The sequence below is a fragment of the Orbicella faveolata genome, unplaced genomic scaffold, assembly GCF_042242905.1.
Source record: "Orbicella faveolata isolate gen_17 unplaced genomic scaffold, um_ofav_v1 contig_26, whole genome shotgun sequence".
Taxonomy (NCBI): Eukaryota; Metazoa; Cnidaria; class Anthozoa; order Scleractinia; family Merulinidae; genus Orbicella; species Orbicella faveolata.
In genome coordinates this window covers 630,608-654,000 of record NW_028301554.1, presented here as the reverse complement: position 1 = coordinate 654,000, position 23,393 = coordinate 630,608, and the positions used below count along the sequence as shown (strand labels likewise).

The following is a 23,393-nucleotide window of genomic DNA, read 5'->3' as shown; positions in this document are numbered from 1 at the left end:
CCGAGCGATCGGAAACGCGACACTGTATGAAACAATGCAGTCCTTAGCCTTGTTATTTCAGTAAACATCTATTGGGTCAAGGCGTCCAAATTCGACTTAAGGAATGTTTTTGCAAACCCTGCCCACGGCGGCCTAACAATTCCAAGGATACCTTCGCCGACAAAACGAGGACAATGGCGGGAAATGTTCTAGCAAACAGAACAACCGCATCGGCGATGCGAAATTAGCTGCCGACAAAGCCAAAACACGCCGCGTCTGGAGCTTAGCTATCGAGATTCTTTGTTTAGATAAGGTTGCTCGAGACCTGTGCCTTGTGTCCCATCGCGGGGTTTATCGAGATCGATATCAAGCGAATATCAGTTGACAGGATTGTGAATGCACATAAAGCAGACGCTTCTCTCCGCATGGACGCTTTAAGAAAGATTATTTCTTGTCGCGCTTGGAAGCCGGAAAAGGCTATTTGTCGCTTAGGCCGGGGTGCTAAAAGGATAGCGTGTAAGCATCTTAAATCATTTAGCGAGTAAATGCCATTCATCGACTGAGTCTTGTTATCAGAATATAGCGATCTTGACGCGTCGGTCAATTGAATCTACATGACATGATAGCATGGTTATCAATTTCACTGTTGAGTGAAACAGGCTGAAAGTTACAAGCCATATTTGCTCAGCGGCGCGCTCTCTGTAGAAATAGAGCACGGCTCGCCCAGAGAAATAAGCGAATAAGATTAATTTTCTGTAACCTTTATGGGATTCTGTGAACCGCCGACACTGGGCAGATTAAAGAGGGGGATTTCGTAAGCCTCATCAGTGTCATCGCAGTGTTTTTGTGCCTCTCTTCGCGGTCATTTTTATTAATTCGAGTTGCGTATCATCTGCTGGTATAATTCTTTCAGTTCAACTCCCTTACCAAGGAAATAGGCTGACTGCAACTTAGTTTCTCAGTGACATGCAATACATTTGCAAATTTATCTCAGAAGCCCTTGAATCAACATTCCGCCCGGTTTGAATATAACTTTCTAGCAACCCTTTGAAGTGTATGGCGACAGAAATGAGCCATAATCTATTCCCTGCCATAAAACCATCAATAAAAAGTAATAATGAGTTAAGTAGCTAGAAAGACCTACTACAGTTTAAACAGTAATTTTTTAACAAAACAACATTAGCTGACTTGGAGGCACGACATAGGTTATAACCCCCAATATTAGCTACCGAGCAAAACTGAAATACTTTAAGTCGTAGTACAGACGACGAAATTTGATCATTGTTTTGAACCACGACATCATGTTTTCTTTCTTTGGTTCTGAGTATTGTTTCAAGGCAGTGAAACTGAGAAACTGAAATTAGAAAATGATAATAATCAAAACATTATATAAAATAATACATGTTATTAATGTTCTCTGCATTAGGTGGTAACTCTTTCTTTGTTTTGGAGTTTTATTGGTTTGATTTGAGATCGGCAAGACTTAGACGGCTGTTTTCAAGCTGGAAACGAAACAGTTCTTAGTAAGTTGAATGCATTTAATATGTTTCAGTTCGGATATAAAAAATACGATCAATCGAGTGAAAGTTGTTGATGAATCTTTTAGAACAGTTTTAGTTAGTTACACCGTAAAGCCTGTATAAAACCGGACACTGGTGAAATGATACTTACTGTCAGCTATTGGACATAATTTTCCGGAGTTTGAGCCGCAAGTGTTGACCACCAGATTGTTGTGGTAATGATACATCGAAACGTGAAGCATGACCTTTCAGGAATGGAACTTGTTGACGACTGCAATTTTGTGCTATTGTTCAGTCAAGCCCAACAATTATGTCGAATGAAAAGCAGAACCCGATTTAGTAGCTTTTATTTAGCTTTATGTGTCAAAAAGACGAGCTTTTTAAACCGTTCTGCAATCGAAGTTGTGGTGTGTAGCATGTTCTGGGCCACAATAAAACAGGAAATGGTTGGTGTACTGAAGTTTACAATCAGGTGGAAATTCAAATCATTCGACTTTCTAATGAGTGTCGAAGTTGTATGCCTCAGGGTAACTTTGTCTACAATAAAAGTGGTTAATGACTGTACCCGCCTTACCCTTCGAAAGTGAGTTGAATCTCAAGTACTCAAGTTAAAATTATATTGTAGTTTTGATTTTGCCATGAAAATATTTCTTGCCCAAAAGCGCGGCGACCACGAAATTCTTCAGTTGAACTAAAAGTGAACGTTTTCAGTCTACAAGGGACACTGAATTGTAAATACAGCGTGGTAGAATAAATGCTGATATCTCTTTTGGCATTACGGTGCAATTATGCGGACAACGTCGGTTCAAAAGTTTATCGCTTTGTGCACGCGACGGTAATTTTCGACCTCTGAAAAGAACTTCAACTTTTTCCTGTCGTCTAACAATCAAAAACTATTCCTAATACCTCTCCTTTTAGCTTTCAGTGAAAGTATTTTGAGAAATTCTGCAAATCGTGTAGTAACCATGCTAGTGCAATGTTGTTATGGTGTTATGTTCATCCTGGTTCATTGTGTTGACGCAATTTAGAATTGCTACCATATGGGACCATATGTTCCAAAATGTGAGACAAGTGTACTTTTCTGGCATTGTCGGTACTTCTCAGTCAAGTTTTTGAAGTATTTGAAGGCCGAATGACAGTCCCTATTATGTGAATTTAGCTAAAAACTCTTGCGTGTCGTTTCGAGGGAACGCAGTTTATCGCATGCAAGAATTTGCTATTTATACTCACATAGTCTGCGCAAGAAGTGCTATTAATTTTAACTTTCACAAAATGTCAGGGCTTCGCAAAGCAAATATAAGAAAGTTTATGCAAAAGGCTGTATTTCGTAGTTGGCGGCGAAGTTATAACTCTAACCAAATCTTCAATTCAACGGGCATATCGTAAATTAAGGCTTAGAACTAATTTTCCTGCCGTTATAAAAAAATTACGAGATCAAGCCTACATAAAGTGGCCTAAAAGATGTAATTTTCTTTGAGAAGTATCCATTAGTCTTATAATTTGTCTATAAAATGAAAAGAAATTGTGGTAAAGCTGACGAAAGAATAAATTGGAGATAAATTTATAATCAGATCTCCCAGACCCAACTTGATGACTAAAGAGATACAGTAGTTATGTAAACATTGTGTAGTTCTCTGGAAGAATTTTTACATGCCAAATTTTATCTTCACTCGGAATCGTGGATCTTACGCTGTTGTTTGCCATGATCCGATTCAAAACACGGCACAAAATGAATCTAAAAGAAGCAATTATTAATTTACATAGACTGTAGAAGGTCATCTGTTTAGTTGAACCTTGTCTACATATCAAGCACGCAAGACAGTCACCTCACGCAAGCTTTTCCCGCACGTGAAACACAGGATTCGTGGCTAACTTGTGGGAACACATTGCTAAACCACGCGTCAAATCTCGCATAGTTGCAAAAACAGGAAGCCTATTCCTAAGAAACGTCCAATTTCAGCCAGTTTAGAATCACATGTACCTCACAATAGCTGTCACAAGCCATATCCAAAATAATAACTCACAACAAAAAGAACCTATCTAAAAATTCCATTCTTTCGTCCTTCTCGCCCGAGGCTACAAGGGCGAATCGCACGAAACTGTAGCAGGAGCAGGTGCGATTTAAATAAGTGTCACAATATCCTTAAGGAAGATAGTTGACTTTTAAAACGATTTTAGTCCGCGAGCAATTTGATAAACATCGAATTTTAACCGTTTTACCCCGCCTTTTCTATTCAAAGTGATGAGCGACGGCGATGTATACCTTTATACATGTATTCATCACTCCCATTTCGTGGCCAATTTATCTGATTATCTGCAGTATCTAGAAAGGAAGGAAAGAGAAAGGGGGATTGACACGATGAAGCAGAAGGCAAAATAAGGCGGGGTTTGAAATGTCAAACTTGCAAAGTACCACCTGACATTTTCTGTTCTTCTGGCACCAAGGTGTCTGGAAAGAAATTTTGCTTTAAACAATTGTGAACATCTGAACGCTTTTTACTTTAATTGCTACAACTTTAAGAACATTGATGAACGTAAATTGTCAGTACAGTACCCTTTGGTCTTTCAATGTACGCTTTGGACTTCCTCGAATGGTTAAGCTCTTGAAACAGTTTAGGGCAATTCCATCAGCTTTTTTTCCTTTACTTTCTTGCGCGCACAATACAAAACCCTTTATTGACTGGCCGCCAAAAGAAACGCAGTTGCCTTAGTTTCTTTTAAAAGGTTTTGAAACGCTTTATGAGCCAAAGATAGGCATCCCTACTGTAACACGCGCAAGAACAGCATTGCTAATGGAAATCGGAGAGACCAACAGAGCACGTCACAAACACACACAGACACACTTAAAACAAAATGTCTTCAAGTAATGACTCTGTCTCAATGCTTTTTAACATCGCAAGAAAAGAAATTCCAAAGTCTGGCGCTCGTGGAAGGTGGAGGACAAAAACTGACTACAGCGACACACTCCAAAAACACCGTTGTACACTTTTTTATTGAGAGGTTTTCTCTCAACACGTAAACAATATCCCATAAAATATATACATTGCCAAAACAAGAGTACAATGTGATGTCCCTTGCAATAATTGTCATGAACTTTACACTTTACAGAATGTTCGATGCTTGCGATAGAAGAAATAAATTAATTTCCGGAAGACGAGCGCAATAGCTATAAGTCCAACTCTCTAAAGTCTCTGTTTAAAAGTCGTCTTGCAATCGGTGGAGGATTTAATTTGCTCCAATACCTTCATGCGGTCGCGATACCATATGGGGCGCCTGCTCCGAGAACTGCACCTAACAGCAGAGATAGAAAGAAAGAGAATTACAATTATTTAGGAGAAACAACATTCACGCAGTTTTACCTCTACAACGGGAACAAACAAATCATGAATTCTTTAAATGACACATGTACCATCGAGTCTAACACTAAAGTTATGGCCGAGCCCATCTATTGAGACTTTAGTTTTAGGTTAGCCACTGTAGCCCTCCTGGTCTCAATCGGTGCGTCACCGTTTTAAGCCAGAAATACGACAGAACTTGTCTTTCAACGTTTTGTTTTACGGTTGTTTCCACGTAGCAACACACGTTGCGTCGATTTTTGTGTAGAAAAATGCTACCATTGCAAAGTGCAGAAGCTTACGCATGTGTTCTTTGTTTTCGCTAAATGAACTCTTTTACCGCACGCTGCGAAGTAGATGTTTATCGCGATTAACTCAACAAATATCCCGCTGTTAGGAAAAAGGTCAAAAAAACGTCTTTGTTATTGATTAAATGTTTAAGCTTTAGAGGTACCGACCGCCAGCTTTCCCAAATTTATGAGCACAAAGACTTGGATTTGACAAACGAATCAATAGCGAGAAATTTGACGGGAAAAAAAGGACCTCTCCGCTGTTGAAAGATGTCGAGGAAAACTGAGAAATACCGAAAGCAAGAAGGAAATAGGGAAGACGAATAAGTGTGTTAACTAGCTGAAATTCCAGTAACATGCAGATAAAACAATGTACTACAGTCAAGTTTTATCGCCGCATTTTTAAAGGTGTTCATAAGGCTTATAAATAACCATGTCCTACCGGTGGCTTCTTCATTATGGCCATCAATTTATTTCAAAGAACCTGGAAATTTCGCGTAGAACCGAAGTGAACAGACGGGATTTGGTTGGACCTGTGTTGCAGTGAAGTGTGAGCGCCAAGCTTTTTTAATTTCTTTTGCTCTTGTTCATTCAGTAGCAAGAAAAATGCATGAGGCCAAGGTTTCGTTTCGCCCGAGAAGTCTTTGTTTTGAAAGGTGTGAGGCAATTAGTACAAAGCACAATGCCATACAATACTGACAAATTTCACTTTCCCATAACTGAAAGATTTCTTGATATAACATGAACTGTTAAGACGATGGAAACTCCCAAAAATATAACAACTATTTCCGAATTAAACTGAAATGAAGTGCTTCAGTTCTAAACTTTTCAGTAAGGCCTGAAGGAAAAACGTTTGAGGTCTGAAACAATGGCATAAGAGAGTGGTAAAATCTTTCTGAATATACTCCTCGTCAAAGATCAGGAAAAAAGTTTGCTCAAAATCACTTTATTGCGATGTACGATTGAGTTGACAGAGAATCAAAGCAATTGAAATTTGTAACTCCGGTCTCGTTGAATACGTTGAATATGGTTATGCAAAATAGACAAGCCTTCTATTCAGAAGAGGAGCAATTATGGTGTCATATATACAAAAAACACAAGCCTGCCTCGATGTATACACGCTTGGCTTGTTGGATTAATGGTCCCCTTAGGGTAGACAATCTCTAGCTAAATTTATTTTGACACAAGGGTTTTCCGCTTGTTCGTGCCATTTTCGGTTAAACGCTTGCTTGCGTTATTAGAGAGCGCTTTGCAGCCGTATAATTGGGCCATTTAAACCGCTCAAGATGTTCAGTATTACGCCGGTGGAACGGAGACTTCAACAGTGTAAAAAGACAAAGGAACCAGGTCGCAAATAAACTAACATGCTAGCTGACTCTTTTATGTGTAATTTTGAAGCTTACCAGTTGTTGAAACGGACCTTGATCCATGTCGTTGTGTAAGGCGAACTCATTCAGAGCCTTCCATGGTTGATAACTAGGGATATCACCCATTGCTACGTCAGTTGGCGGTCTTAGCGAAGGTGGAGTTATATTCGAAGAGTAAGTTTGAACACCCGAAATAGCTGATGGCGGTAGCGAGCGGCTGGAGAGTGCGTTCGGAGAGCTACCAGTCGGACTCTGTATACAAACGGCACAAAGATACATTCTGATTAAAAACAAGGGTATAAAAATCGCGTCAATTATTATGACTTCGATCAAGCTATGTTTGCCTTTATAAAACGTATACAGTTTGCTTCCCCACTGAGAATAATGGTAATTGCAAGTTTGGTTCGATGCTGCGCCTAACTAGTAAAGCACAACAGGGAGCGATCATCATGAACCGAATCGCGGAGTTAAAGAATTTGGAGCAACAACTTTAGTTGACATAAGACAACTGTGTGTGCGTATGATAATAAAACAGCAGATGCGAACGCGCCGCCGAGTCCGTCAGCGAGCAAGAATGATTTTATAATAGGCCACACTTGTTGTACATTCATATTCAAAAAGGTTGAATGATTTACAAAGCACGCTTAAAATTCGCTTTCTCCAGAGCCGAGATCGTGCGGAAATAAACAAACAATTCCAATGGGTGGTCGATAGTTTAACGAGGAAGTTGGGAGACATTCGTTTTTGACTGAAGCTCAAAAATATCGGAGACCCGTCAAGCCAGCTGTGAAGCCTAACAATCTAAAATTAACACCTTCTGGCTAATTCTTCCAATTATGTTAACAAGAAACATCCTCGCTAGGTGAAGGCAATGAAAGACATTCGAACCAAGGCGAAAGGCGCTTTTTATAGACAACAAAACAGAGGGGAGAAAGCCTTACGTTTGCTCGCCAAGCTCGATTAACCACCTGTGCGTAAATAGTATTCTTGTTTCCGTCTTTGTGGTGACAGAACAAAGTGTTAGCACACGAAAATACTGACAAGAATCGCTCGCGCGCTCATCGCGAACGGGGAATCAAAATTTGAAATTCAACATTTACCTGCCCGTCATCCGAGCCCGCTCCTTGGTGCTGGTGGTGGGACGACGTTTTATTTAACATCATGGACTTTTTCTTGTCTTTACAGCGTTTATTCTGAAACCAGACGCGTATAACTCGAGGGCTCAAGCCAGTCATCTCGACGAGCTGTTCTTTCATCATTGCGTCAGGCCGTGGGTTCGCCGCATAGCATGTTCTTAGCGTGTGTAACTGCTTCTCGTTCAACACGGTCCGTACCCTGGTCGTTTTCTCGGATTTTCCGCGCCGTGTTGGAGAGCCATCGGGCTGACCGTTTGAGTGCGCTGCAAAGGCATCATTATGGTAAACTTAGTCTCACGCTCCACTCGCGATAGAAACTAATATTTCGAGAGTCGAAACTAATATTTTGAGGAGAATACTTCACTGTGACAATACGGAGCTGTGAAGTCTATAAATGGAGTATGTGTTCAAATTCAGAAGACACTATATACTGCACTCTCGCAATTATACTTCTCGTACAAACATCCTTCAGCTTAAGATTTTGTATTTTCCTGCGGAAATGTTTGTACTTTAGGGAAAGTATTAAGATAAGTATCGGCAGTTGCAATACAACTGTTACAGCTTCAACGAAATCGTTTGGCTCGCTGAGTTGACTAAGCAGTATTTTAACAGTATAAAGCTGCGTATGGGTCATCCAATTTGCGATCACGGAAACTCTATGATCGGAAATAAATGTCAGAAGTACTTGTGCGTGTTGAACCTTATAATTGGGAAGCGAAGATATTACCAACAAACATTCAATTCTGAATTAAACTACTAGCGATGACTGAGCAGGTTATAATATTCTCCCGTGTATCCAGGGTTTGACCTGTGACAGCGCGCGGCAAGATCGCCGAGAGCTAAGTTGCCCAACTACAAACCAGGCTTAAATTAAGCGCCATAACACCAATAAACACGTACGCTAAGAAATGCTAAGCTCTCCTAAGTCAACCCGAATTCGAGCAGTTGAAAATTTACCCTGGATACGTGCAGAGTCAATCCGAGTCGCTAATAGTGTTATCAACCCCAATTTGATTAGATTCTGATATATTCACTGACAAGACCTACCGCATCGAAGCAGTAACTGGGAGCAGAAACAGACCGACGTACCTGATGATTGAGACGAGGATCTTTGTCCACCTCGAGCATGTGCCGCTTGAGCTGTAGCAGTCGCTTTCTCCACAATTTCGTTGTCCTCCTTGCAAAATAACCCGTCCTCCCGCAGCGCAAACTCGTCGCCTGGGACAAGTTGCCTACTGCAGGCGATGCAGCGAAAACAGTCTATATGATAGATTTGATTCTTCGCCCTCATCACGAAATCGTTTTTGGTCACCGACCGAGAACACTTGGCGCACTTTGTGCCAAATAACCTGAAGAGGAGGAAAGAAGAAAGATTGTTCAATAGCAGGAAAGCAAATAATGCGCTTCGCAAGAACGACTTTCGCAAATATATCTGTTTCGGTTTCATTCGTATCCGAAGTGACCCGTCAGTATGCGTTTTTAAAATGTTCCTACTCGTTATTAGGCCTAATCCTGAAGATATCCCAGCGGAAGAAACCTGCACGGATTGCAAACTTGCGATCGAAAACGAAATCTAAGAAAACCACAAGTTTAAATTGTACTTTTAGCCTCCTGCTTGTCGAGTTGGCAAACTTTCCCGCCTCGCTTGCCCACAATAAGAAAGAGGCGGAGTCAGAATATAACTTGTGTGAACTAAATTTCCTGAACTCCAGCCGCCCGGTAACCGTGTGAATTTCTTGACAATTAGCTTCCCTGATATCCCCAGAATATACAGCGCTATCCAAAATAACTATGCACGACAGTACACAGCGGGAGAAATCAGGGCAACTAACTAGCGAGTAGCTTATAAGTCGGCTTTGTGAAGACAATACGGTCATAAGCATCAAACAACTACTCTGTCTTCCTAATTAACAACATTGATTCCTTCGCCGGAATAATATGCCGTCAGTGTTTGTAATAAGCTGCGTAATCCCAGAGAACATGGTCTGGTGAAAACGCCGGCGGTCAAATCTGGCACAGTGAGCGTTGATGGCGATTTGATCGCACCTGGCTGCTCTCCGATCCTGATTTCTCAGCAGTAGATTGGTCTGGCTTACCTAACATAATCACGCTTGCAGTACGTCTTTCCGTCTCGCACAAAACACGTACAAGTTTCGTCCAGATACGTGTGGCAATCAGCGCATTTGAGGCAGCCGGCGTGCCATTCCAGGTCGGGTGCTACGCGGAGAATGTACTGGTCTTGAATCTGAGAGCCGCAGCCGACACACATGGATATTCGACGCTTCTCTGCAAAAGAAACACAAAACAAAACTTAAGAGCTCCTTGGTCTAAAGCGTGACAGGAAATACTTCTGAGCGTCCAAGAGAGCCACCGCGCTGAGACAAAGTTTATTTTGACGAGCGGGGAATCGCATCGAGTTAAGTACATACGTTGAAGATCCTGTTCGCTCATTCCCAAGGAAGCTACACAAGACACGCTCGGTGATATCAACCAAAATGGGATTACTAACTGAGCGACACTGCCAGCTGACGAACCGAATACTTCAAAATTCCGATCTCTTTGGAGGGATTACGCTATTGGTGCATCCAGCTCGTACAATGCCACGTGATCCGCGTTGTCATCGTCCGGTAGTTTATTGGCCGGAGGCTCAACCACCAATTTTACAAATTGGTACCCAGTTGTGAATGCCACACTCGTCATTGGTCGCCCACCTTTCATCACTTGTCAAACTTTGCGCGTTTTTTTAGATTTGAAACAGCGATAAACGCAGGTGTACGTTAAGAAACTAACCACAGAGAAATTTTTGTACTCTTGGAAATCACAGAACGGTGTAGCGATCTTGGCCTTACCGATCATGAGTGATGATTTCGGCAAGAGATTAGAAATCAAGATTTCTGGCCCGTCGCTAGCAAATACCTTGGAGCTGTTGTTGACTCAAGTGACAGCTGACTTTTGTATTTCACGTTGATTCACACACGTGGAAAGTTACTAAAGCAATATCTACTAGTGTTCGCCTTGAGAGGAGCGTGGATATCTGTCTGGGTACGTGTGAAATAAATCTACACGATAATTTCATGAGCTGAATTGAATCAGGCTCGCTGGCGTTGCTGCTGAATGGAAGTCGCCTTTCAAATATAGAGAGTGTTTATGCGCCGTCAAAACCCGAGCCCGCCGAGAGAGGGCAATGTGAAAAGCATTGTTCAATTCTCTATGCATGGCGACGCAACAACAAGCAAATTTGAATCAAAACAAAAGGGTGGATTTGGGGCTGGCTCTCATTGAACCTCAAACACTTCGATATAATTAGCAGAAATTTGTGAAAGGAAGCAAACGAGATTTAGCACGTTCTAGTTAGAAGCTCCGCCTCAGCGGTCACCAAATAGTGAGATAGTGTCCGGCTCGGTATCACACTATCGCTCGATGAAAGGAACCCTCAACCTCGACAAAAACCCAGACAAGCCGCGATGTTGAAAACTAGAGAGGTCATGATATTGACACAAATTGGAATGAAAAATATTTACCCGAGAAATTTTCCCTTTGAATAGCAGAACAAAGTCCCCATTGAAAACATTTGTGCCCAACACAACGTGGAATAATAACTTTTGTTTTCTTAGTTCAACTCGGGGATTTAAAAAACCATTCACCGTTGTCAAACATATCTCTTGATCGTCTGCACATGATTCCATGCCATTGTTGTAGCCAGCCCAACTAATTCATATATTAATTATCTGTCATATTCACTTGTCAAACACCTCATTTACGGACCCCTCGGCACCAGACCTCCTACTTTGAGGTAGTGACTGTAATTTCCTTTGTCTAATGGAGCGTTTAATCCTAAGCTGGATTGACCATCCCTAAGCCGAGCTGTCGCGCTTATAGGATTTCCGACTCGCCTTACTTGAGGATAACATTTTTGGAGAGCGTACAAAAAAGGTTAACACTATCGACAAGAAAGGTTTCAGTTAACCAACTGAGGTAAAACTGAATTGAAGAATTGAAGAACTCGCTGAAATCTTAACTCGCCTCACCAAAATCAGTTCTAAAACTCAGTGTAGAATTCTGTCTGCGAGCGAATAACTGTAACACATAATTTCGAGCTTAACTCGGATGCGCTTTTATTACGAGTGAACTCTTCACAAAAAAGGTCGTTACGAAGACTGTTTTTCGCACCGTCTTTGCAACACGTCTTTCGTTGCCTTGGCTGAAATATTTCCTAACACCAGATCATTTGCATAGAAACGGAAACTAATAAGCCCGGCATTGGTCTGTTGATGTTTAGCAGAGGCGCCACCGTGGTGGCGGTCAAAGATGGACATGATCTCTTTACTGGGAGTCACATTTCTGCTCATGTATTGTTCCGGCTGAGTTTCCGGGAAATTCAATTTATGGCCTCAACCCAATAAATCTGAAATTCGATGGTCCCGTTTCGAACTTCTTTTAAAATTTGATCAGGGTTTTAAGAACGAGTATGTAAGATAAAGAAATTTATTCCAATGAATATTGACTTCGGTGCTAAGTGTTCCGAAAACGTGCCTTTTTGTTACAATACGAAAAATATATATAATCAAAAAAATATAAAAACAGGTGCCAACGGCTCCATTATGTCTTGCCAACGTGACGGAAGAGAATACGCCGTAATCGAAAATTAAAATTAAATCCTTTTTCGTAACAACGTAAGGCAAAATACACGGACAATTTCGACGCTCTGTTAGTAGCGGCGGATAAGTTGAGTTGCTGCAGGTCCATCAGTGGACTCAGAATGTCGATTGTTAGCGGAGTTAAATAACAATAGCTTCTAATCTTGTGAAATTGGAATAATCTTGGAAACTTTAAAATAAACTCAAATGATTAACGTAACTAACTGGTTATGTTAATTCGTAAAAAAACAGTGGTAAATGAAAAGAAATTTTTAATATTTTCAATCCGAAAACTACCCTAAAATCTATCAAGCACACAGACAGTGTTCTTTTTTCCTTTTATTTTTCCAGAATGGGCAACTGAGATACGAATTTGTTTCATGTAAATTACCCAATGCAAAGGTTAGTACGATTTAAAAGAGGCTTATATAATCACTTGGCTCTATTTGTTGAACATTGGAATTACCATCAACAAAAAGACTGACAATTCTGGCGTTTTCCCTTTTCCACATTTTCCGCCAATCTTCGGAATCTGCTGGCTCCATGTATCAAGCTTAAGAATAAACAATTGTTTTCCTGTCGGTTACGAGAGCGTACAAGTTTTGTCGTCGCCTCAAAGGCAGGGGATTGTATCATAGTTGTATGATATGTGCGATGTAAAATAAAGAAAGGGACAAGAATTCAAGACAATTAGAAGCAATACACCACGGTTGAAGAGCTAGCCGCTTCATGTCGTGAATAAATGTACACAGGCCTGTGTAAACTTCAACAATTATATTGATAGATCAAGAAGACGTGTTAGTATTGAATTGTACTGTCGAAAGCGTCCTTGAAATCCCAATATGTACCCTTGATTCGATTCTTTAGCCGGTGAAATATAATCATGTCTACTGTCTGTTCAAGAAACAGATAGAAAGCGTTCATGTATGCGGATATCTTCGAGCATACTAAGAAGGCGTCCTTAGTGAAACTGAAAAACATATGTATTTTCAGCAAAATGACATTCAGCGAGGTTTCCCTCCGAAAGGACTTCCAGATATGTTTGCTAATTTGCCTTGGCTTTGTTGTATCTCAGCTGGCGGTATTAGGAAAAACAATCACCGTGTCAAAATGGCGGGAAAATAAGTGATCAAGGCGAAAGGCGATTGCTGGCGTTTGTGGACAATACTGGATTTCTACAAAGTGGAAAATTAAGGCATCGCGTGGTTGATACGGGAAAAATCGTCCCGGAAATCATTTCCGCGTTCGCTTTATTTTCTGCCGTGCCTAATTCCTAATATTGAAGAAGGAAATGGAACACAAAGGCTGAAACATCTGCTGGGAGAAAGCAAATGGACGAAGAAAACATTTACGGATACAATTAGTGTCGGGAAGATTTTACAATTCGTGAAAATGAGACCAGAAAAACGCAAATTCAAGAAAATCAATTCAGTTCAATTTTTAGTGAAGTCAGTCGATCTCATAAAATTAATTGGAGAGGTTTTGGGAAAAAAATAACAATATTAATAAAAAAACAAAACAAAAAAAAAAAAACGAAGAACTGAGAAAATATGTTTACATGAAATGCCCCGTGGGAATTTTTGCTTTAGGCAGCCCTCGAAGTGATAAAAACAAACAACTTCCATTATGGCCACGACATGTTTTTATAATTATTCCGTTTCGCTGTCCTTTTTGTCTTTCTCGCACAAAAGAAGTCAAACGAAAGTAGATTTGCATTCAGTATATATACACTTAGTATTCAATAGTAATCATCAAGCTTCTTTTTTAAAGAGTGTGCATTTAAAGTGAAAACAAACTCCATTTGATTGTAAAACATTACTTTGTATTGCAGCGACAGCATGACGTTTTCACCTTTCCTAAAAGATCATATCTGAAAAAGTATATAAAATTCATTGTACAAATTTAAAATCTTTATGTGCCTTAAGTGTAGTTTATCAGAAGAATAGTATGGTCACAAGACAAAATACATATTTTTGTTACTCTAAAATACTAAATGGTATATTTAAATCTAAGCAAATAGAGAACGATTATTCGTTTCAAGGGGACCTTGTGAAGCATTTTAGTAGTTGAATTATCTCTTTCAAAAATTTTGGTTATCTCAACGGAAATATTTCGTTCTGCACTCTATTTCCTTCAAGTAACAAGTCAACGAAGTTTGTTATTTTATATCAAGAAAAGCACTCTCTGTTCTTTCTAAAATACCACTGTTTATTTTCTAAGACACGAGGTTTTATTTTACAAGTAAGAAGATGCGATAATGTACGATTATTTACCAGCTAGTAACATTTACAAATCATCGAAGATTGAGAAATAATTGGCACGGCGTGAAGTAAAATATAAGCTGCGTGTGTTCTAGGCACCAAGTTAATTCAGTGGCTGCTTTAAAAATGAGTATTAAGACCAAAAAGCCTTCTGAGATCAGTATTCTTTATGCGTGTCGAGTTTAATCCTTGAATTCAGTGTGAATGTCGAGGCTTTGGGCTTTTAGCAAACTACAAGAAAGGAGGGATTAAGTAACAAAACAAAGTTAGAAAGGAAAAGATACAAGTTAATCTGATAGCCAACGATAAGAAATAGCCAGAGACCCAAATCTATCTACATATTTTTAATTCTTATGAATGTTTCATCGCCTAACTTTACAAAATCTATTGATCTGTCACACGAGTAGAACAACGCAATAGATATATAAGTTGTCAATGTTTACATTTTTTCCCTTAAGATAAAAAGTGAAAATGGTTTGAAACCATGATCTTCAAGATCTTGCACCCTCATATCTTACAACCGTGCAAGAAAACTGTAATGCAAATGTAAAATATTTCTATTATGAATTTGTATAAAGCACAACACCCGTTTGAGAAAGACACGCAATCGGTTCTAGGTTTTCCGGAAACTATTCAAATAAAATCGCGTTTTCAACTGATGCTTCCAAAAACCAAAATAAAATGCTAACTTGAAAGATTTGAAAGTAGCATGCATTTTCTTAAAAATCGACTTCATCAACTTTATCTTACTTCCGACGGGCCAAATGCTTATTTATGGTGATATTTGAGAACGACCTCGATGTTTAATTTAAAAATAGCCCTGGTGCAATACGAACTTATGTACAATTTTGGAGGGCAGCGATAGCGAATAAAAATTGTACCTTCGACTGATTCAACGTGTCGAAGACAAGCTATCGACCGCAAATCCCACCTACAGATAATTATTAAGGTCAGGTCTAGACACCACATTTGAGTAAAATAAATGTGGTATCTGCAAGATGTACTTGGAATCGAACAAGCCTGTTCCAATTATCTTTCTGGTTGGTATTAATAACGCAAAAGGAAGTCAAACGGAAGGAACGAAAATAATTTCATGTTTGCATAATCACATCAATCCAACTCTGACAACTTGAGCAGATAAATGGATGAGGCAAACCTCAGTATTTATAAAATTCATTTATGAGTTATGTGGCATTTATCTTACAGCTTGAGCAACCGGTTTGCTTATGTAACAAAAAAACAAACAAAGAAAGTGCTGATTAAGCTACGGTTTGTGAAGAATAGCGAACAGCCACGAGCAATGAAATATTGGCCAATGAAATAGAGGGAGACAACTGGAAATGAACAGAGAAAAAAACTTTCATGTGTTTCGTCAACAGCACCAAAAAAAGCGCAAACGGCAACAGTATCGTCAACAACAACAAAACAGGCATTTCAAATTAATTAAGGTGCTTGCTCATCTATGAGCATTTCATCCTACAGTCAATATTTCTTATTTGTTGAAGTACACAACTGTATGTAATGAAAAGGAGAGCGATTCTGTACAGGCTACGATGAGATCGCAAGCCATCGAGAGGGTCCGGGATAAGATGTGGTTATATAGTCTGGCTCCAGAAGTGCCCAAATATCAGTCGTCTAAAAGTCTACCTCTTGTCTAGCACATCAATTTATAACTGATCACAAATGACCCAGATTTCTAGTTTTTTTTCTAGTTTTGTGTTGGGCGCAAATCAGTTGCTTTAAGTATGTACATACACACTTTCTGTCTTAGGCTAAGTGCGTGATCTTCTTTTCACTCTCCTCAAAATCAAGTCACTCCCTGAAATGTTTTCGACCATTGGGATACTGAGAGTTCAAGCGAAAAATCTTCGCACCCCGTTGATTTGAACTTGTATTTGATTATCAGAGAGGTCACCCTTGTAATGCTATTTTACGGTGTTTTAAATTTGTCTAAAGGAAACTGAGAAAATGTACTGAATCACCTGTACTGAACATATCACGAGACCTCAGGGGCTTCACGGTGTCTAAATTCTTTACTCAAAAATCTTCAATTTTTGTTTTAAATTTAAAGACTGATGGCTTGGATGGAACGCACTGATAACGGAATATTCTTATCTTTGTATCAAGAAAAAGAGAAAAGTCGACCATCACAGATAAAGTGGCACCAGGAATCTTACACACTGAATAGTATTGCACAGTGTATAATGCTTCTGGAAACAAATGAATTTAAACCTTTGCATTACGCTATGGTATAAAATGTAGATTTTTCCCTTTACAGAATGTCATAACTTATGGAACGTTTTCATATCGGCATGTTACGACACGATACTCCATCATTACCCTACATGTATTTGGAATTATCGTCCGAATTTTGTAACTAAGCGTTGATAGCATGAACTTGGAGCTGAAAGAAGTATTCTACTAGAAATAATTTGTGATTTTTGTTGCAAAATTTGTGGCAAATAGACTTCCATCATGTTTTCTAGTAGACAAAACAATAAGTCAAGGAACAGACAAATGAAACTTTTCATTGAGGCACTGCACGTGAACGAAGGATTCAAACAGACAAGCTTCAATCTTTCGGTAGGATTTACATTTTCTTTTCCTGCATTTCCTGAGGCAAAGTTGATTTGTAACTGAATTCAGAACAAGAGTGAGATAGTTTACCCCAGGAATCATTTTCGAGCTCTTCGTTTTCACTTTGATTTGCCATAACTATTTCTGGCTAACATCTTGCTGGTGTAACATAGTATACAATAACATGCAAAATTTAAGCGGTGGATGTCCTTTCCGAACAAGGCTGGAAGATGCATTTTATTCACTCGCGCCTGTGGAACCTATAACACAGTTAACTTGGGGTACCTTCCTCATTAATTATCTGTGATCTCAGAGCATATCCAACCCGCACTTCTTTGGTAGTTCTTAAATCTTGCTGTTGAGTTAGCTTAAGAGTAAAAATCGTACAAGTTTATAAACAGCTTGAGTAATTTTTTTATGAAACTCTTGTGTTAAGCTTTTGTGGAAAGTCCTATTCCGAGGTACAATTTTAGGAGCTGTGTTCACTAAAACTTGACGTGAATTGTTGCGAAAAATGAAATAACGCTTCAGTAAAATTGCAATATACCGGTTACTATTCTTTGAAAAAGTCTCTGGGAAGATGAAACTGAAGAATTTAACTGAAGAAAAAAAGAGAATTACTTGCCTTTAAAAGAGGTAAACTCTTTGACGTCAGCATTAAACATGACGATAGCTCTTAGAACTAATTTAGAACAGTGGCTGAGAAACAGAAACTTTTTGAATCCAAGGAATCGACATCACAGAATAGACATTGCGACCACCTTGAGCGTTTAACTTTGACATTGTTATACATGTATAGAGGTATCAATATAAGATAATGGCGTAAAACTACACTGTTGCAATCAAAGAACTGTCTCGCAGAATCTGGACGTCAACAAGTAAAGCCGTGGTATGCTAAATTATACATTACCCCCATTTCGTATGATTACAATTGTCCAAAAAAGATCGCTCATCTATGATACTGGGAAGCTCATATACTGAGTTGAAAAAAGAACCACAACTGAGCAGAATCGATATCATCATAAGAGCAATATTAGGAGTTTTATTTGGAACCACAAGTTGTCCTATATTAGACCTAGAGAACACTGTGGTTAATTCTGTAAACTTTCTCAGACTGCGCTGGAATGTTGGTTCAAGAGTATAACAGTCGTGTCACGTACTGTCAGAGTAAGCTAGAACTGATCGAGGGATCGAGGAGAGACTGTTTTCTCTTCTTGGTTTTGGCTTTTACGCAAAACTCTGTGATATTTAATATCTCGATTTTATCTCTTCTCAGTGATGTGACCAAAAGAGCAGCAGTATGTGCTTAATCGTTTTCTCCATGTCAAAGTCTAATATTAAAGAGATTCGCTCTGATGCCCAGAGTAGATTTAGCCGTGTCAAATTGGTTACTTCTGAACCAGTGCTACCAATATGCAACGCATGCACTATATTCAAAATTCAGTTGCGTATACAACAATGGAAATACGCCTAACATATATTAGTCAATAAAATGCTTAAGGTGAAGAAAAAAATAACACAAATTTGTCCCGTACCATGTTTATGCCCTTATCCGAGTTAAGCAGCGTGTTGGAACGTCGTGCTGTTACCAAATCGTTAGCATTTTTGTCATTTTTTGCTTTTTTTTTCCCTCTTAAAATATTGCATCTACAAACACCGTCACGCCAATTCGTTAAGAATATAACTTTAATGAATAAAGAACATTTACAATTTGATATCTTACAAGGTCAAAGTTTCTGGATTTTAAGCCAAAAAGAAGTCAAAGTTTATGTTTACGTTTTCACTTAAAGCCACGTGACTGATTAACTTCTAAATTCTCTGAACTCAAATTCAATAGAACAAAAGATCTCACTACCGGCATCTAAGAAATGTCTGACTGAAAACAAGTGGCAAGTAAAGAGAATTCCGTTGCTTATCATGGGATTTTAAAAAGGTAACGTGTCATATACACGCTATAAACACCACTTTCGCACATGTTTTAGCGATCCATTTCGTCAAGACTGAATACATGGTGCATGTAATTTCGTGTTCATTAGGTTGTACAATGTGAAGGAAACTGTGCATGAAACATAATGTGTGACCATGTAAATTCCTTACCCGTGGTATTGTTTCTTATACTGTGATCGTAACTTCTTTCAAGTCCGAAGATGACCAGTCTTTAATAGCCATGCAAATGAACGTTGCTGAGCGAGCCTCTCTTATCAAAAGCCCTGGATTCTTTATGTTCTACAAGGTTGATGAGACCAAGTTTCTGACCAATCAAGCGAAAGCTACTGGAGTAGAACTTTCATGTAGCACTGTTTATTTTGTAGTACGAGGTATTTTTAGAATCTGTTTATGAAGTCTTTTTAGCAGTATTTTTTTCAAGTATTATTGCGGTAGATAATGATAAAGCCATTGTCAGCGTTTTGTTCCCAAATTATGGCGCTCTACCTTCACGGGTCCAATCTGTGCTTCCAGCAGTTAAAGGTTCACTCCGCGTGGTTTACATGTGAGACGGACAAGTGAGTAACAGCTACAGGCGCTGGGAAGCATACAGTTCCGTTCTAATCAATTCTTTGCTTGAGGTTACATTTGACAACGGTTTTCGGCAGAGAAGATTTTATCGAGATACATATAAAATTCATATCTGTTTTAGTTTTGGGCGACACTGGCCAAAAGCATCCCGTGTCTTATTTCCAAAATTTAGATGCAGTTTAGAGAGACTTCAAAAAAGGCTGGTCCCAAAAGACGAAAAACGCCTCAATTAATCGCCTTAGTGCTTCAAATGTAGTTTCACAACTTCCAAAATGCGGCTTAAGTGTGACAAATATTGAAGCTGTTGACCAGAAATTGAAAAATAAAGGACATGATAAATGATAAAATGGGTTGTGATGTTTTCCTGTGGCGTTTCGTAACATTTAATGAAGTCAGCCAGGCCTTTAGTAAGAATAAGGGCTTTGTTTTTCAAATTCAATGTCGTTTCATTTCGATGAAAATGGCATTAAAAACCTATTTCATTTGTTTTCCACTTTTTTATTAGAAAAAATTCGAGGCAAGTCTAATTAATTTTATTTGTATCATTCTCTTCATAACAACAAACGTTCATGATAAAGATTTAATAAAATTTGTTGCCGCTGTTGTCTTAATGTGCGAGTTTAAGGGGGATCGTTGACTGTTATCTAAGCCAAACACATAACCCAAACACTTTATTAGTTTTTTCTTCGCGATAACACAAAGAATAGGCGGAAATGTAAAAAGAGGAAATCCGCGACTACGCGACGCCAAGTCGAAAACAGCCGACCAAAATCTCACCATTGTCCTCTTTACTGAAGAGACGCATTCGTTTGTAGAATAAAACTGCAGCTCATGTTGTTACAAAATGTTCCGTTAAGTTAATTTGAGAGCGAGATACATTTTCTACATTGATGCAATGACACTGAACTTTGTTGTTTTTTGTCACTGTTTTAGTATTATTTCTTTGAAGTACATTTATAGTTATATGTACATTGCTCGCCGTGATTATTAAGCTTCCCGTCAGTGATTTGGTACAACATGATACAAATTTGACATTTTTAAACTCCAGAGAAACTGTCACATATAGAATACAAAGAATTCTAAGTAATGGTGATGTCGCAAGTGGACGAAGCAGGCCTGGTTTATTACTGAAATAACGTTTAGATATCGTTTGCAAGGCAACTTTCGCTGATGTACTGTTGCTGTCTTTGTCTGATGTTATGATATCTCATACGCTTACTGACGCAGCTAGCATCGTGCCACCAAAATCACAATTTATCCAATTAAGTATTTGTATGACATTCGGCACTTTTGAAGTAACAGGGAAATAAAAGAAATCATTTAAACGGTTTTATTGAAGCGAAAAAACACGATACCCATGTTTTAATGTTTCATGACAATTTTTCCAGAAGCGTTAAAACAACAAAGGTTTAGGGTTGTGTACCTGTGAAAACAATGATAAGATTAATGAAGTTTAATACTCTTTGACTGAGAGAATGCCTCCAGGTTAGGCGATTCTCTAACTGTTCGAAACACCATAGAGCCTGAACAAAAATTAGCACAAAGCCTTTGTCACCAAATTTGAAGTATCGAAGACAAAACAATCGGATTACTTAGATCAGCGACAGGAGGGCGGCTTCTAAAACGGATGATATCACCCAGAGCCAGCAGTAGTTAATTGATTCATAAAAGATTCAGGAGACAAATTAAAAACCTCAATCACCAGGACTGGAAAATGAAAATCGAAATAGCATAGTGTTTCCTTTCTTTCCTTGTTAATTTGGACGACAATAGTTGTGTATCTTTGTCTTTCAGGAAACTTTCACTCTGCTAATTCTGTAGCTACACCATTTTTGAAGTTCGCAACTTTTATATTTTATTGTTGTTGTAGGGGAACTGCATGTTTACCATTTTATTTCCAAGAATGACCAATACCTCATTTCTCCTTACAATATGAATAAATTATAAAGAAGACGAGTGGCAAAAATAGGGAAAATGATAAACTACAAAAAATTGTTTCCATGTGCAACTGATAGCCAGAGTTAACATTTCCATCGTGGAACTGAAAGGGTAGTGTGATCAAGACGTAAATACCACAAGGACAAACAACTTTCAAGCAATTGCAAAGCCAACTATTTCCCCATCGGGAATGGGTCTGTATAGAATAGGACTTCATGGAGTTTTTTCTTTAACTCTTGCTTTTGTTAGAGACACGTTTCGCGCAGGAATAACATTGTATGTTTTATGCTTTGGTACGAAAACTTTGCGTGCTCTCGATGAGAATGTTATGTTTTTTTTTTTCAAAAGACGTAACGCCGATTGTGACAAAAATGGCATTTTCACCCACGTATCACGTAGTCCATTAGGAGGTCGTTAAAAAGTGTGCGAGTAATCCGAGAGCAGGTTTGAAATATTCTCGTTGATTTACTAAAGGAGATACACACCGGTGTAAAGTAAGTACCAACGACAGGATAACGATAAATTCAAACACGATGATTAGAAAGTCTGAAGGGAAACACTTGAATTAAAGCGGGGAAATCTGGAGAAAACTGCGCGCAGAAAAAAAGAAATGAAAAGAAACACAACGTTAAAACATTCAAGGAAATTTTAAGATTAAAAGTGACATGCCGGTCATACTTCTTAACTAGATACTGAAGGTTTAACTGTAAATCAGGTACGCTTCTACGCGGAAACCGGCGAGAGAGAAGTCACTACCCTTTTTCGTAGTTTTCAATTAATATAATTTCCTGAATTCCTCATAACAAATATCGTTTCAAATAACGGCAGGATGCAAAGGGCTGGGATTATTAAAAGCAGCCATTATCAGTCTTACAAAACCTGCGACTGAAGTTATTGTTATCGAATGAAAGAAGCTAAATAGTATGCCTGGAGCGATAATCGGTGCCCGAACCTGTTTGCCACGCACGAAGTGCAGCACGTAACACTGGTAACAATATACGAAAAAATTGCTTTTCTAAATAAAAGTGAAACTAAAATTACAAAAAATCACCGAGTTGTATTCTCGATCGTCGAAAATGTTTTTCTTTCGCAGTAGCCAGATCAAACGAGCATGGAGTAACTGATGTTAAAAACAGATGGCATTAAATATTCATTAAACGTAAGTTGTACAGTACATTAACTATACTTTCTTGTTACAAACCACAAATTGCTCGAGCTAGGTAATGAGATATTCGAAAGCAGAGCCAGAGTAGTTTCTTTTTAAGGATGTGTGGAGTTTTTATAGGTAGAATTCAGTTGATATAACATGAATCCTTCCAATCCCAAATGCTTGATAAAGAATTCTTGGTCTTGCCTAATATTCAACGAAAAAATTGACGCGAAATAGTGTAATGACATTACATCCGAAAAATGGAAAACGTAATAAATCTTACTTTCTCAAATTTCCCGAGCATCGTTGTCAGAAAACTGCGAGAACGTTCATAAGATAATTCAGAAATCATGTATACCAACTCTTACAACGTGCAATTGGGCGTGTACCATTTGACATCCTTTTAAAGATGTCAACTTAGAAGAGACAGCAAAAGATAAAACAACCCTCTCCTTTCAGAAAACATTATTCATCTGCATTGTGGATTATAAAAGCCTAGAGGACGTAAAGAAGATCTTATAAAGATGCAGATTACACAGGATTTGTAAACAACAGGGCCGAGATAAATGGCGAGGTTATAATTGTACATCTATCTTCATCGTTTTCAAATTACAACCGGAGAGCGAAGCTTAAAGTAAAGGCGGAAAAAGGAAGGGCAGTTCTCATTTGCATGAAGTGGATTAATC

At 38.8% G+C, this 23,393-nt stretch overlaps 2 protein-coding genes across 7 annotated transcripts in view; one reads left to right on the top strand and one right to left on the bottom strand.

Moving 5' to 3' along the window:
- Nucleotides 1-23,393, top strand: part of LOC110068826 (uncharacterized) — an 85,972-nt gene that overhangs the window by 2,680 nt on the left and 59,899 nt on the right. The gene's annotated exons all lie outside the window — the stretch shown is intronic.
- Nucleotides 4,473-23,393, bottom strand: part of LOC110068825 (insulin gene enhancer protein ISL-1-like) — a 34,631-nt gene continuing 15,710 nt past the window's right edge. For 4 of the 5 annotated variants that reach the window (XM_089295750.1, XM_020776240.2, XM_089295752.1 and 1 more), the window contains exons 3-7: nt 9,724-9,913; nt 8,717-8,976; nt 7,592-7,890; nt 6,528-6,743; nt 4,473-4,790 (exon numbers count right to left, since the gene is read on the bottom strand). In XM_089295750.1, the coding sequence (XP_089151876.1) occupies nt 4,725-4,790; nt 6,528-6,743; nt 7,592-7,890; nt 8,717-8,976; nt 9,724-9,913 (1,031 nt within the window). In that variant the 3' untranslated portion in view covers nt 4,473-4,724. Of the gene's footprint in view, nt 4,791-6,527; nt 6,744-7,591; nt 7,891-8,716; nt 8,977-9,723; nt 9,914-10,056; nt 11,225-23,393 lie in introns of those variants that run through there. The other variant, XM_020776242.2, reaches the window with a different exon arrangement.